Source organism: Hylaeus volcanicus, chromosome 1, assembly GCF_026283585.1.
Source record: "Hylaeus volcanicus isolate JK05 chromosome 1, UHH_iyHylVolc1.0_haploid, whole genome shotgun sequence".
NCBI classification, from domain to species: domain Eukaryota; kingdom Metazoa; phylum Arthropoda; class Insecta; order Hymenoptera; family Colletidae; genus Hylaeus; species Hylaeus volcanicus.
The window spans coordinates 32365277-32381524 of record NC_071976.1 but is presented as its reverse complement, the minus strand read 5'-3'; the positions used below and the strand labels follow the sequence as shown (position 1 = coordinate 32381524).

General features: G+C 40.4%; 4 protein-coding genes across 9 annotated transcripts; 2 read left to right on the top strand and 2 right to left on the bottom strand.

Annotated features, from left to right (window-relative positions):
• Positions 1-71: 71 nt before the first annotated feature.
• On the top strand, positions 72-2129 carry LOC128884327 (ras-related protein Rab-28-like). Of its 2 annotated transcripts, none has more exons than XM_054137646.1 (4): positions 72-450; positions 1258-1443; positions 1526-1759; positions 1857-2129. In XM_054137646.1, the coding sequence occupies exons 1-4, from the start codon at positions 376-378 to the stop codon at positions 2079-2081; spliced, it is 720 nt and encodes a 239-aa protein (XP_053993621.1). In that variant the 5' UTR covers positions 72-375; the 3' UTR covers positions 2082-2129. The 2 variants fall into 2 exon arrangements, with proteins under 2 accessions (XP_053993621.1, XP_053993628.1); XM_054137653.1 differs by lacking the exon at positions 72-450 and adding an exon at positions 457-864.
• A 140-nt stretch (positions 2130-2269) lies between these two features.
• LOC128884276 (hexosaminidase D-like) lies at positions 2270-5776 on the bottom strand. Its single transcript, XM_054137556.1, has one exon. It carries the CDS (start codon positions 5121-5123, stop codon positions 3372-3374), a length of 1752 nt encoding a protein of 583 aa, XP_053993531.1. The 5' UTR covers positions 5124-5776; the 3' UTR covers positions 2270-3371.
• Positions 5777-6512: 736 nt separating this feature from the next.
• Positions 6513-13638, top strand: LOC128876974 (shootin-1). Of its 5 annotated transcripts, XM_054123882.1 has the most exons (10): positions 7953-8209; positions 10226-10674; positions 11403-11516; positions 11595-11689; positions 11751-11904; positions 11977-12105; positions 12186-12331; positions 12408-12939; positions 13029-13087; positions 13159-13638. In XM_054123882.1, the coding sequence occupies exons 2-10, from the start codon at positions 10233-10235 to the stop codon at positions 13291-13293; spliced, it is 1806 nt and encodes a 601-aa protein (XP_053979857.1). In that variant the 5' UTR covers positions 7953-8209; positions 10226-10232; the 3' UTR covers positions 13294-13638. The 5 variants fall into 5 exon arrangements, with proteins under 5 accessions (XP_053979841.1, XP_053979825.1, XP_053979857.1 ...); XM_054123866.1 differs by lacking the exon at positions 7953-8209 and adding an exon at positions 6513-6830 and having other exon boundaries at positions 11751-12105; XM_054123850.1 differs by having other exon boundaries at positions 7947-8209; positions 11751-12105.
• LOC128876997 (protein BCCIP homolog) lies at positions 13535-15248 on the bottom strand. The gene is made up of 3 exons (XM_054123898.1): positions 14905-15248; positions 14267-14524; positions 13535-14206 (listed from the first exon to the last, which is right to left on the bottom strand). Exons 1-3 carry the CDS (start codon positions 15013-15015, stop codon positions 13661-13663), a joined length of 915 nt encoding a protein of 304 aa, XP_053979873.1. The 5' UTR covers positions 15016-15248; the 3' UTR covers positions 13535-13660.
• Positions 15249-16248: the final 1000 nt, after the last annotated feature.

Sequence of the window (16248 nt, the reverse complement as noted above, 5' to 3'; positions counted from 1 at the left end):
ATTTTAACAATTTCAAGATCATTGTTGTACTTGTAGAAAAATTGATTACGGAAGAATATAAAGATAATTGTTTTCCCGATACTTTTTCAAAGAGCGATATCGACAGGACAGCTACGCACGACGGCGTTCGCAGCACTATCGATTATTCGGTAATTTATTCATGCAGCCGTGTAGACGACGACGACGTCGCACTGGCCACGGCCGGTCGGTCGATTCGCTCGATTTCATTCGCAAGCCACATGCCAGACCCTTCGTTTATATGTTGCGTTATAGTCGACGAAGAACCGTCGTGGCCGCTACAATTTTTCGCATGACTTTCGAAGTGTTCGCCGACGAACTTCTTCCTCCCCTGTTCTGCTACCTTGATCTTCCTCAATGTGCGACGTCGAGGAAGACTTGATCGCGAAGAGGCTCAAGATCGTCCTCGTCGGTGACTCCGGATCGGGAAAAGTGAGTTTCGAAGATCACGAAATGCGTACGATAGTGCGTCGTTAATGGTTATTCGTAATCGTTTACTTCCCGTTTTACTTGATTATCTTCTTACGTTTACGCCGAGGAAAGTATCGATTTCTGATCGTGATTTTTTAAAGGATGTTCGATTCTTTATTATTATTTCGATTCAAGAGAAAAAGATCGTCGTATGTGACACGACTTTCAGGCGGTCAACGTGCCGATTTAAATCCTTGTGTGCACACATCGAGCCAGTTATAGATTTATGCTATACGAACGTAAACATTATTGGTAGAATGTTCAATGTTTGTTTCGTGTTAGGGGTGGCTGAACGTGAAAGAACAAGGGCAAAGTATCGATTCATTTCTTTCGTGTGAAATGGTCGGTGTCACGGTTTACAATATGCTTTCACAGGTACTGGCAAGCGTTATCTGATAGATATTAAACTTATCTCTTCACTTATTATGACGCCTTTGAACTTTTTCACATTTCTATAATATTTAAAGCAATTACTTTCATCGATCGAGTTCATGTCTCTCCCTCTTTCGCTCTTATAATTAATAACGCAGAAACTTCATAAATCGTTTCAAGCAACTACGACGTACTCGCATTGTTAAGTAGGAAACGGATGTACCATGCAAATTCCGATCGACGCAAGATTTTCGTCGTACAATTCGGGTAAAAACACAAACTTCTTCCGATGGGTGGCAAAGAATCGAACGAAAACTTGGATATGAATGATATTTTAATTGAAAGAATGGTAAAGCAGCAATTCTCGATAACTGAAATTCAAGGATCCCTGTTTAGACGAGCATCGCCCAGAAATTTTGCAGCAACGAATTCACCAGACAGTACACGCAAACGTCTGGAATCGACTTCTTTTTGAAGAACATCAGCATCGGTTATTACAAGAACGTTAATCTACATCTATGGGACGTCGGTGGCCTTGCGCTTCACGGAAACATGCTGGATAAATATGTCTTTGGTGCTCACGTAAGAATACAAGAAAGGACTAAGATTTTCAGAATGTTTCATCTACATCTAATCGCTCTGTTACGAGAATGCTTTTTTTCAGATTATTCTTTTCGTCTACGACATCACGAACAGTTTCAGTTTCGACGTCCTGGAGGAATGGTTGGATAAAATCAGAGAAGTGAACAACAAGTACGAAGAAACACCTCTGATGGCTGTGGTTGGTAATAAATGCGACATGGAACATCAGAGAACGGTGAAGAAGGATCGAAGTCACAAATTCGCCGCGGAGAACGGATTTCCTTCTCACGATGTGTCAGCGAGGACCGGCGAGGCGGTAAAATTCTCAAATTATACGTTTTCTTGCCGCTCTCTAACATTAATTCCATCTTCTGGGTTTTACCGTTAATCCCGAGAAATTGCTTTAATTTCAGGTATCGTTGTGCATAGTAAATTTGGCGGCGCAAATTTTGGGAGTTCGATTAACGAAAACCGATCAAGACTACCACAAACCCATAATTACCGCGGAGATAGGCGACACAGTCGACATGGCCGCGATTCACAAAGTTGTGAAAAGAATTCCGAATAAGAGACAAAACCAACTCCCCTTCTATCCTCACTTATCCTCGTCGAAATCAACGGTGTGCGAATTGCAGTAAGAAAAAATTATACGAAATTCGATTGTTTTCACGCACAGAGATAACACGTATCGGACAATAGAAATTACAAGCGTGAAAGATGGAAGATTTGTAGATAAGATGTTAAACGAATATTTTTCGTACGTTTTCCTACCGTTACCTGATGGTTCGCTTGTATTCCGAGGGGCCAATGCAATAAACCACTGGTGTCTTCTCAATAGATTTAAAAACAGATTTATTTATCGATAAAATCTTACTACTTATGGTAATTAATGTTAATATAGTTTGACATAACAATATTAAAAATACTTTTACAATAATAATAGTATACATGAGTAATGTACATACACATCGTAGATTGACCTACATCTGCGATCTCGATATATCAGACTTCGGTAATTTTACAAACGATCATGGAAAAGTTTTTCAATTTCAATTAACAGAATATTGTGTCAGTTTGTGATAGAATCACGATAATATCGAACGAAAATCATTCAAAAGATCTATTGAAATTTATATTATTAAAAACTATTCGAGAACTTTCTCCCTGATACGTTATATTTATTAATGGCACTATTCATGCAAACGTTACGTATACGAGAAATGAAACACGTCAAATTAAAACACGTTAAATAAAAAAACATGTCAATTAATAAGAAAAAAATAAGTAAGACTGTAGCGTGTGCGTATATTCCAAACAATCAACTGCATAATGTATATGTAAAATGCAACTTGGAAGCATCAAAAGGTAAAAGTGTTAATAAATAACGATTAAATTAGTTGGCATCTTTTTTTCTGGGAATTGAGGAATTAGACATCCGTAAAATAATATGCAAGTAATTTTTTAAACGGCACTATCAACACTACAGGTAATCAACTATAAAATCAGTATCACGATCAACACTTCGTAGAATGAAGAGATTTTGTATCGATATATACAACCTTCGAATTCATATTCGCATTCCGGAAGTGCTGATTGTAAAATTTGTTGTTCGGTTTACAAAAGCTCGAATTTCATTGTTTGTAGAAGAATGAACGAAACTAATTTACGGACGGTGGAATCGATCGATTTAGAGCACACGTTTGAATCGAGGTATAGAAATATACAATTCTATGGTAGGTGGTATGCAAGGTGCAAAATTATAGTTCTGATAAGTTATTATAAACCTTCGATTATTACTCGTCCTTTTAGAAAAAAAGAATACCGAATACCTCGGCACATCATCTTTTGCTTTTAATCCTAATATGGTCTTCAGTCTCTTATTATGTATTGCGGTATCTATTCGTTTTTCAATGTCAGAATTGATCTCACTATAATTCAAGCTTTTTTAACGGTCTCCTTGGCCATACCATTTTTTCTAAAATTTTTTCTTTAGCTTCCCACAATTGAGTGAATTTCTCGTTCAAAGGAGCAATATAAGTTTCCAGCCATTCTTGGATCGTATAGTTGTCGTATATTTCTTCCATAGCTGATCGCATATCTTTCTCGATATACATTAATTCCATTTTATATCTGTCCAGTTCCACTACCGCGCGCTCTACATGACTAGGACTCGAAAATGAATACTTTAAGTTATACGGTTTCAACCATCCCTTGAACGTATTGTCCTGTTCCATTTTGGTAACCTCTTGAGTCAAAGAAACGAGTCGCAAAAGAGCAGCATAGATCGCTACGCCATGGTAATTACATTTGGTCCAACCATACTGTGGTTCTGGAATACTTAATGCAATTTTTCCCTCGCATTGTAACGCTTGCAATACAGAAGGAGACGCATCTCCTGGAAATCCGTTTAAATCTGGAGCTTGTAGAATGGCTAAATTCACAGCGAGCGATGGTATAGCAGAGGGTAAAAGTTCGCAAAGTACGCTAAAATGATCATATCTCTGCCATCCTGTTAAGATGGCACCCTTGAATGTAATTTGGGAAGAGTACCTATTGATAATTTCTAACCAACGTTGATGATTTTCCATATGATAAGCGATATCCGTGTAATACCTATCCGGTGCTGTGGCACCCTTGAAAGCCGTAGCTACCCAGATATCTTTCCAAACAGCTGCATAACTGTCCCACAATTGATCCGTTAACGACACTCCGGGATCGGTGGTGTATTTCCAAACGACCGGTTCTACCATTAAATGTAGTTCTCTGTCTATTATTTCCTCTGGAGAAATTTCTCTAAATTCGTCGTCCCACATGAGAATCGTGAGCTCTGGATATCTATCTTTGATGTATCTCGCTACTTTTGAAACATGATCCAAGAATAATTGCTTTTTACCTAATTGTCCTTTAATCATTGCATCTAAACACCTAGAACATTCTCCTATTTGATATACTTCGTCTGCTCCTATGTGTAAATGTTTTGCGTTAGGATGCGCAGCCACAACTTGATCTACCATTTCGTAAATTAACAGAAGAGTTTTGTTATAGGTAGGGCACAAAGCTTGAGGGTAACGAAGTACTTCTCGATAATCTTTATATTCGTCCAGCTTAAGTACAAATTCCATGTGACCAAAAGTTTGCACCAATGGTATGACAATGAGCTTGTTTTCGTTAGCTATCTCTTGAATATTTACGATATCCCTCTTAGTATAACAATTATGAGCACTGATATTTTGAATCTTCCCTTCGAAGGGAAACATATCTTCGTATTCAATGAGTATACCGGTTGCACCTAATTTCTTGAGCAAATGTAACAGGTACTTATAATAACTTGCTTTGAAGGGAGCACCCTTTAAATCTAGGTGCACGATTTTATGACCTTTGAATAAGGGGACAGTTTCTGCATATGATTTATCGTAATTGAAATCAGGAAATAATTTTCCTCCGTTACTTTTTAACTTTCCCATCATGCGAGCCTCTATCTCCTGTTTTCTGGCAAAACTACGAGGATTCTGCGTAAGATCGTTCAGTGAATATACTTCTTCGATTTTCAATCTTGGATTGAGCTTATTAGCTGAGATGTCCTCGACCTCTTTACTCAGAATAAAATAACTAACAATCAACAAAGTGAAACTGATCATTATGATGGCCATTAAAGAGGCTCGGCCTCTTAGACGTGTCATGACTGTCAGTACAGCAGAACATCAAGCTCGAATCACTTTGATATTACTTTTATTTAATTAAAGCTCTTATTATTTGTAACACGATAAAATTGCTCTTTTTCACCGAATATCGGTACTCGTATAAAAACGGTTAATGGCACTTGGTCGTTTCATTTAATGGCACTTGGTCGTTAAAAAGTAACTTAATGTCATCTAAGAGATTGTTCTTGCAACACAAAAAAAAGAGTTTTCTTTCTTCATCACAGTTCAATTAATGATAGAAATAGCAGATACCAGCAGACTGTTCCTTCTGACTATACAACGATAAACGTTATCAAGTGTCAAGAATCAGGCTGGGCAACTCTTCGCAGTGCAAATAATGCACGTTTTCTAACCTAGATTTTGTCAGATGTTTCAAATTTAACGATCGCTTTAAATGTTTCCGTTTACATGATGCTCGTAGATTGCATCTCAGAATGTCAGAAATATTGTAAAAACATTTCAAATTTAGAAACATATCTCTACGTAAGCGATAAGAATTTGACAAGAATATTCCCTAAACCGCGTACATTACCATCGCGATAATTCATAGTTTATAATATAATTGTACTTCTGGAAATGAATTTACAACATCAGAGCAGTAAATGTCACACGTTGGATCTACGAATAACGAAACGTTATTCCATATCAGATTTGCTTACCATCATAGAGTAAGGTTTTGGATAATAATCTTGGAACTCTGAATTACGATAAATTTACCATACCATCTGGGGAAGTAGCGAGAATGGTGAACACACATTAATACACAAACCGTGTACATTTATGCTCCTGTATTAGTATGCGTCTGTTTCTACTTCTTCACTAGGTAGTGTAATAAATTCGTCATAATTCAGAACTTCACGCTTAACTTGTCCCTGACTTAACAAGGTCCATCGAGAGCATCGTAATTTAGCAACGATTCTAAATCATGATCTACTGGGCATACTGGGAGATTTCTTTGCTACTCAATATCTCGCAATGCTCGATATTCATTTTCCAATAGAAGACGATGAAACAAAACGCTTCGAACATTCGCCAATTTATGTCCGAAGTATGTATCGATTAATTCATAAAATACAGAACGAAGGGGCACACCGGAGGAAGGAACGAAAACAGTTCTCGCGCGGTTTAACGAGAAAAGAATCAAAGACAAGCGAAACCGGAGAGGCTCGGTCGTGTAATCGAATCCTCTGCCGCGAAATCTTAAATCCTAGTCCTTTATCTCGTTTCCAGTTTCCGCGAACTCTCTGGCCACCCGTTACATACTTAATGAACGTGACTCACAGCGTCTCTTTAGTTATGACGAGAGTAGGGGAATAATTCTAGACAATAAAGCTGTTTAATGATGCCACTTTACGAGAGTTTAAACCACGCGCTGTGCGAACGCGCGTTTCGAGCACATCGCGATTTTTGCACGTGTTTCGAGGATGAAATATTCGAAGGCAAACAATATTATCTAACGTTTAATACGGCGCAATATACGACACTTGAAAGAAAAAAATATTTACCTTCCGAGAAAATATTGTTGCCAGTGTTTGCGGTGAAAGTTGAATTTTGAATCGCCACGTTCCTGCGCAGTAGATCGTTGCTGCGCAGTTACGCGATCTATAACCGTGCATGGAAGAATGAATGCTACATACATCGCAGCCGATATAGCTGTTCAATCTTTTACGTACAAAAACGAATTGGGTACGGCACAATTTGAATAACTTTTGAACGGTTCGGTTCTCTTCGTTGAAAATTCTCCGATAAGAGCGAGTTCTCGTAACTCGACGAAGAGGATCGAGTTATTATTATCGGTGACAAAAAACAACGGCGACGGCTGTGCTGGCCTCGGTGAACGAAACTACTCGATTCCTTCGTATCTACATTCGCGTGGACGCGTACCGCAAAGGCGTCAACGTGCTTCCGTGGCAACCGAACCGGGGACAAAGACTGACTTGAACGATTATTCAGAAATCATGACTCAAGTCTGCATACGTAGTCGTTGAAACTATGTTCCTACAGTTTTTCTTTCTTTCGCGTATGTGTGCGCAGCTGTATCGCAGAAAAAAATAATCGTATCGGAGAAACCGAGGAGACCGTTTCTCGAAGGCAACGTAACCATTAACGCACCTGACTTGCGTTACACATGCGATGACAACTGATGCATGTGGTCACCGAGCAGAAGACAAATTTTTTTATGAAACAATCATTTCGCAATTGTCAAACGAACATATTTCGACGATCGTTTCGATTAAGCAATGTTAATCACACATACGCGCAATGAAATCATATCACCTTCTCCCGATGAATTTCTCGTCTGTAGGTCGAACACGATATTAAAGCAGCGACATGCATTCTCAAGTGTCTTTCACGGCTGATAGGTGCGCGATAACGCGTTATTAAAGCAAGTTACTCGATGTGCTATGAAAGATTCGGTCGATTAGAAATAGTTGCGTTGAAATGTTTGGAGAACAAATGTTTCTTTGTTGCGACTGTACGAAACGATTAAATAGTTAGCGATTGGTACTTGTACAGAAATTACAGAAGAACATTTCACGATACGTAATTCTAATAAAAACTTGCCTCGCGGGATAAAAAGAAAAAGGAGTCGATTAACGTCGATCGTCGTCGATTAAATTGGCGCATTCGTAATAGCATTTCTTTCGAAACACCCACGAAATGATACGTAAACAAAAGAAGGACAACGCGCGCAATGCAGTTTTTCGCTGACAATAAGGAAGCCTTGCCTCCGCGCACTCACACATCGATATCTTTCATTAAAGGAAGGGCACGCACTCTCGGGGCTCTTTCGAGTCGTCCTGGAACCTCCCGAGATAACGTGACATTACGGTCAGCCGTATGAGCAGTATGCGCGCGAACGTCGGAGAACGCGCACCTTCTTTCTTATTCGTTGTAGAGTCTTTGTTTCGTTTCGTTTCATTCGGTTCCACCACGGACTATCGTTTCGTACAAGATCGTTCAGCGTTTCTTAGTGCTTCGCTAGAGTTTTGAAGATGCAGTGACTCGTTCGAACAGTGATTTAATATCGGTGTCAACATATAATAACAGCCTCGACTGAAACCGTAAGTTGCGCAGCTCGTTAGTGTCCGTCGTTTCGATTAATCTTTCGCGGTTCCTTTTTTCCCCCTTTTTTCCTCTAAAGTAACGAAACGCGTAACTCTTGAACGTTTGCCGCTGGGAAGAATGCGGGAAATCGTGTCGAACGAAAGTACGCTCGATTACGAGAACGGCGTTTGACGGCGTTCAACATCCACTAGCGCGAAACAGGAAAAGTGAAAGGACTTTGTCGACTTTTCACGAAGGCGATCGCACCGTATGATTCCGTAGTTCCGTATGCGAATAATAAGAGGGCGGTTTGGTAATTTCGAATTGAAATATTGATCTTTTTTAACTTTTTTTTTTTTTATTTTACATAAGAACAACGTCTCGTAAGTATTATCCTGAAGATTTGAGGATATCACAGAATCTCGAATACGAACTCTTGTATAATCGGCGCGATGTAAAATCGACGGAAGTTGGTTTCAAATCGAGCAACGATGCGAACAAGGCGATCGATTGAATCGCGAGTGGATGGCGTGGTGCACACGGAAAAGTGCAACGATCTACGTGACCGCCGACCTGCGCGCAGAGTCGACACTCGTATGACACGGCACGTTCGTAATTATCATTTCGCTCTTCCTGAAGACAGTGCGTTCCCTCTTCGGTCGGGAGCACGCTCGAGCTCGGGAGAATTAAAAATAGTCTTGGTCACGGGTAAAAATTCCTCTGGAATCTTTGGTATTCCGTTGAATTGTGTTGGCGCGTGCGGTACGAAACTGCTAGACTGCGGGGTCTCAGCGATTAGCCTTTCGATAAATGGTAGGAAAGGTCTGTGGGCTGATTAAATTTCATGATCAATTTTTTTTTTTTTTTTTTTTTTTTTTTAGTAATATCAAGTATGTGTAAAAATTCATCCAGCTTCGGGGTGGTAAGTATAGTACCGAGGGAGAAATGAAAATATTCGAAAATAGGACGGTTGCGTGGCATGCGCGAACGCGCCACCACAGAAACTATTCTGCTGTAGCGTATACGGGCTCTGCAGCGAACGTATTAAAAGTCCAATGTTAAAAAGCCAGAAGGCACTCCTAAGAGGATAACTGTGATTACGATTTGTGTAATTTAAGATCAACACTCGACTTAGCGTCGATGATAACGATTTGAGACGAGTGTGCATCGTCGATAGCTTTCCTGGCAGACTCGCCAAATGGGAGAGCCTTGGGCTTTCGATGCGCAGAGAGATCGTTAACCTGGCCCTTGTCCAAGCACTTACATCGCGAAAGTGGTCGGGACGTCAGACTTTCCTGAATGACGTCGCCGTAGGTTCCGTTAACGATCATCCTCGGTAACAGTGACGCACGAATTCCGGCGAAATGACTTCGAAACGTTTGCGGGAATCTCGCCTAACTCTCGCGACGGCCAACCACGTGCCTCGTAATTTCGAGTAGGGGAGGGGGGCAATGTTTTTCTTTCGACATTCACGTGTAACCATCAGGACGCGTCTGTTTCGCGAACAACATTATCAGTGACGATAACAGAGAATTATCGAGAAGCAACGCAGTGTGTTAATAATATTCCAAATTCGTGGAACTCCTGCGAGTTGGTAAATATCCGATTAGAATTTAATATTCTACCGATTCGTCGATCGACGGTGCGAATACAAGCTAGTATTTTCGCTTCCTTGTTAACGCTTATCGAAGTTCGAACGTGAGATCTAGACGTTAGACTGCAATTGGGCGGTAACTCGATTCGAGGTTTACTTTGCGTAACGTTTATCATTTCCAAGTAAGTATTCGTGACTCGAAGAACATCTTATCTCGGTGCTCTGTACTCCGAGATTAGCCACGGATACGTTTTGATAGCGTAGCTATTTCTAACGTGTTTTGACTACGGGGGGTGCGACCAATACGCTTATTTTTAGGGAACGCCGACGTTACCAACCCTTTGAGTACATTTCGATAGCGATACTGTCTCTTTGCTACATACAGAATCGTTTGTACTATTCGCTGGAAAGCAAAGTTCAATTGTACCCTTATTCGCAGAAGCGACATGAACAAAACGGAGCTGAAGATCGTTCTGAGCACGGAGCCGACGAGAACGACCACGGGCGTAATTCACTCGCACATCCCAGTGCCGAGGGTAACGAACGCGATCAAAGCACTAGAAAGATGTCCCCCGGCTCGCAGAGGATCCTTCGAAAAGCTGTCCAGGGGCGTGTCGGTGGCCGCTCAAAAGGCGTCCTTCGAGAAGCTCGACGCTTCCGTTCAGCTGCGTCCGAAGAACAACAATTTATCGGCGTCGAGCATCGAGATGCGAAACACCGAGGAGAAGCTGACCTCGCCGGTGTTTGCTAACTGGAGGACGAACGAGACGACCGGCGGCGTCGGCGTCGCAAAACTGAACCGGAGCAATAGTCTCGAGAGCAAGTGGAAGAACAAATACGAGGAGTCTGAGAAGAGACGGAAATTGTTGCTGCAGAAGAGCGAGGCCGGTAATTAATAATTAGCGATAAGTTCGACGGGCTAATGCGCGTTTGTATACACGCGCCTAAAGTAGCGAAGTTAGGGAACTTTATTACGATTTCCATTAGTCATCATTAACGAAGTGACGAAACACGGCTTCTTCTCCTACCGGCGTCGAGCATTAATTCGATTAAACAGCTGCGCGATACGAAGTTTGGTAAATATGGGACAGCGGCTGCACCCTTCTTCGCCGGATGCATCTTTCAGAGATATGTTCAGTTATACGACGATGCGAATTAATAATTCTCGGAGAAGTGGAATATTTTCTCGATCGTTTTATCGTCAACGCGTACACGCGAGATATCTTATGTGTCTTGTAACTCTGTGCTCTTATTTCTTAAATTCGAACGATTATTTCGATATACGTTGACTTCTATTGATTTGTTATTGGGAGAACGATCGGAGGTGTTTTTAATAGACTTACGTAAAAGAAGATATGCATCGACAAAGATGCACGGCGAAAGGGAAGTGGCTGATGCGTGATTATAGTTCACGGCCAATCATCTGTAATGCGACTTGACCATTATTCGGTCGTGATTCACTCCTGCATGCAAAACGAACGCTGTGTCGTTTTATTAGTCAGCGATCGTACGCGATAGTGTTATAAATCGATCGGTATAAAATGTCGCCAGAGATTCGAGGAGTTGTCCGTGAGATGCATTTACGATCTAATGATATTTTTTTTTCTAAATTGCAGCGAACAAGGACCATGTCGACCTGGAGAGAAAGTACCAACATTTACAGAAACAAAATAGCGCTTTGCAATCACAAGTGCAGGAGAACGAACAGAAGCTTCAAAAAATGCGGACAGGTAAAAACACCGTGCATACGATATTTGTAATCTTCATCGTGAACGTGTACACCAAAAAATTGTATCTCTCTCGTTTAGTTTCCGAGGCTGTGTGCAAAGAATACGAGCAACTGAAGCATCAATACGACGTGGAAACAGGTGCGATGCATAAAGCGATGCAACAGGCGTCACAGGTAAACTTGAAACGATTCTAGCCTCGAGCGTGATTTATCAACGGAATGAAATCTTTTTTAGTGGTACAGACAAAACCGTGAACTTAAAAGAAGATCGCAGATTATAACGCAAAAGTTCTTGCAAAATAATCACGACGGTTCGTTGGATATCGACGTGTCGGACGAGGTCGACTCGAATTTCGAAGATCTCGATCAGCTCAGGGAAACGGTGAAAGGTAAATTCGTGATTTTATTTCTATTTCATCGCGCAGCGATAAAGATTAATCGCGAAAACGTACGATTTTCAGAACTGAGCAAAGAGATAGCGAGGCTTCAAACAGAGTTACACTCCGCTCGACTTCAAGAATTCGAGGCCCAGGAGCAAGTGACGCATTTGACCACACAGTTGGAGGAGGAAAAATCTCTCAGGCAAAAATGTGATCGAACGATTTCCTACAATTATTCTAAAACATTTATCAAAGAGAGAATAGACATTGATTCGAATATTTCCTTTCAGGCGAGGAGAAAGTAAACGAAATGAAGGTGCACAAAGAGAACATGGAGAGAGTTACGAAGATGGTCGCGGAGGAAGTGCAGTCGTTGAAGACGCAGTGCGATCGAGAACGAGAAAACGCAAAAATAATGAAAATCGAGGCGGAAAGGGTACGGCATCAGTTCTCGTCGACTATACCTTTCGATGGAGTGGATCGATTATTAAAAGTATTTTGATTGTTAACAGGTACAAAAAGAGAGGAACGTGCTGGCGCATCAGAGCGCGCTCCTGATGGCCGAAGTCGGCGACGACCCCAATGGAAGATTATTGACGGTTCTTCAAGAAGTGGAATCTCTAAAGAGACTGTTGGAGGAAGAGCAACAGAGCCACGCCTCTCATATACAAATGCTAGAAGAAAAACTGGAAGAGAAAGAGTCAAACGTAGAGTTTGAGATAGTCGAGGAGAAGTTGAAGTTAGCGGAATCGGAATTGGAGGTGGCAATGCAGAGGGCTGAAAGAGCGGAAAAGTCGATGGAAAGTCTGGAGAATGTGATTCAAAGTTTAAAGGCGAAAATTGGAGAGCTGGAAGAGAAGCTTTCTAGGCCACCACCGCCACCTTTGCCTCCGCCACCGCCACCGCCAATGTTCAACAACGGCGGTCAGTCGTCGATGAAATTGCTGACCAAAGAAAAAATGAATTCGGAACGCAATGCCGTAACCGATATGGAGAACATGCTTGGCATCGCAAAGAAAACACCGACGGTTGCACAACAACCAGGTAACTATATTTTAATTATATTGTTGACTGACGAAAAAATGTGTCCAAAATTCGTTTGTAGAGCAATTTTGTTTTTGAAATCTTTACAGCTATCGACGATATTATTAACCAGATAAAAGGTGGACGTTTCACGCTAAAGCAGACAGACGTGAGTTTAATAATTGTGGAAATAACGCGTATCCTTGAATGGAATTCACTTTACGAAATGATTTATTGCAGAAACAAAGGGAGGAGGAAAGAAGAAGACGACAAGAAGCAGAAAGCGCACCACCAGCAGTTTCGGAAATGTTAAACATTTTAGGAACGATGAGACGAAGAGCCAAACCGGTAAAGCAATCTTTTCAATCGACGTGAAAACAGTTACCGTTAGCAACGCGCAAAATATTTTTAATAAATAAAATCTGAGGCACGCGCCACCTGATTGACCATTGTCGATACAAACAGACTTGTTTTACGGAGATGCTGTTCAAAGTAACGTTATTTATTTACCCGTAAAATAAATTTGTATACCATCGAATTAACGTGCGAAACGTATTTTTATATGTGTAAAGAAAATGAATAAATGATGGTTAAGGGAGAAGTGACTGACAACATGTTGCGGTAAGCATTACGAATAAAGGTGTATTATAAAAAGCCGATTACATGTTAGTTCAGTCATTACATACATTTTTAGGAATACAAGACGAATTTATTGTTAGACTTTTTGATTGTTTTTTTTATTCTATAGAAAAGAAACATGTACTTTTATTTTATCAATAATTTGCTGTAATTTCGTCGCTTCGAACAGAAGAATCCTTTTATAGGGTACCATCTCGTTATCCGTTTCGCTCCACGTTCCGGACAAACCACTGTCCGATTCTTTTTCGACGGAAAATTCAAAACTGAACGTTGCTTCCTCTGCAAAAATTTCTTCCTCTGGATTACTCCACAAAATTGTTGGTTCTTCCATGTTACTCTTTTTCTTATTTTTCAATTGTTTTCCAATTTTTTGGTCTTCCGTTTTGTATAATTTACAGATCAGTACGTAGTAGGAAAAGTTGAATGGCATTTTTTTGCTATTCGCTCGCTTTATTTCGGAAGTTAGACTTTCCAAAAGCGGCACGGAAATTCGTGCGGGAATGTTAACGAATCTTTCGTTAATTAATAAGCCTAAAGCTTCCGAATCGTTCTCGAGAACGTGTTTTATCATAGTATTGGTCGCATCTGTCGCATGTTCATTCGCTAACTGTCTTAACAGATCTCTGAGTTGTTGTATGCAGAGATGGTTCTGAAACAAACATTTCAGCGTGATAACGTGCCTCTACTCTCACCCAAGATATATGCTTACCTGTCCATTAGATAAATTAATTACTGTAGTAATACCAAACACGTCGCTATTATCTTCGTTGTCTTCGTCATCTGTATCTTCTAAATCTTCCGATTGTTTAACAACGGATCCCACATAGTTTTGAGAAATAATCAAATCTGTGAGACCACCTACATCGATATGTGCTTTCAAGAACAGTTGCTGTAAAAGAGTCTTAATCCCATGATAATCTGGGTCTAACGGACATCTTCCCTCAAAGTCTACTTGAATTACCATTCCCTAATCGTAAAAATTCAGCATTTTGATTTCTTGTTAAAACGAAGTAAACTTAAATAAAAACTTGCAGCACTCGCTCGTTCTCTTTATCCGTCATATTAAATGTAACATTGTACTTTTCTAACGCAAACTTATACGAAAAGAATGTATTTTATTAAAGAAAATATGTTTAACGTCGCCCCTGTCGAATGACGACCACGTTGGTTACAATGACAGTTGAGTGAATGATTTTCGAACCTTACACAATTTTCAAGTTTAAACATCATTTTTGATCATCGTAATCCATTCGCATCGAATCTAATCTTAATGACCGCGTGTTCCAGAGTAAGGTTAAGACAAAACAGACGTCCGGCGTCGTAGCAAATAATGTAAAAACATCTTACCTGTTCCTCCAATGCATCTTGCTCGTTACCCTCGCTGTTACAACTCTGATTGTCATCGTCGCTGCTTTCGGTACTTCGTTGAATATCACGTTTTTTTATCGGAGCAGTCATTCTCACCACACGAAATGACGGTTCAGCCGGATTTAAACCACGTGACACACCGTCCACAGACGCCAGATTCGACCAGAGGCACTGTCAGCGCCACAATTCTTCTGACAACAACTGGCCGATCGATAAAGTTTATTCAATTCTGTCACTTATTTATTTTCAGTTATTCTTTGGCAATCCGTGTCGAAATAGAAACACGAAAGCGCTTCTGATAGTAAAAGTAACCGATGTTTCAGAATTTTATGGATTTTTTGCAAACATGGAAAAGTTTTCAAAGATGGCGCTTCGAAACCACTAATCTCCACGAGGTCGGTATTTCAGTTCGCGAGACACGAGACATCATCGAACGATCAGTCTGTTTCAGTTTATTGTATACCATAGACGAGGTAAGAAATAGTATTTATATATATATCGTCTGACAAAAATGAAAATGTTCAAATGTATTAACAAGTACAAAAAAAAAAAAATTTTTTTGTATAAGTATGAAAAAGTAAGTGATATAGCAATGCGAGCCAAAGTATGAAGGAATGAATGATAGAACTGTGATAACAAAAATAGGTATGGAAGTATGAGAGTAAAAAAGGTAAATATTAGGTATGGAAGTATGAGAGAGGATCGGAATGGTAGGCAGAAGCAAGAGAGAGAGGTATGGAAGTATGCGAGTAGAAAATAATGTGAGGCGACAAAGACAACGAATCTACGGTAGCTGTAAACTACCTTATCACTTAAATAAAGACGCAAATACGCAAATATATCGTCTGTACTCACATATCGTCTCTGGAAGTATTTAACGCTGATAAAAACGAAAAGTATCGTGTCATTTACTTCAAGCAACTGTCTCCAGATGGCAGGGTATGCACAATTTACGCTGGAACGAGCGTAGAGCAATCAGTCACAGCTCATTACCCGCCCAAACGTTTAGTGTGCAGTGTCCTGATAATCTATTCAAGTTCTTTCTACCCGAAGGAAGGAAAGTTTCTTCAGAGCAACAAAAGGAATCCTCTTTAAACGGAATCATAGAAACGACTGTCACGCGAATGTATTATGTGGTCACAAATTTCGTATTCACCGCTTGCGACAACGACGCCATTTGCCATGCGCTTTGCAATTTTACCGCGCAAACGAACTTGTTTCTTCGAAACGAAAGCTTTCCGCGATTTTAATCGTGTCTGGATAACTCGATACTGACGAAACAAAATATCCGTTACGTTAATTGACGAATCCAACGTGTGTTTG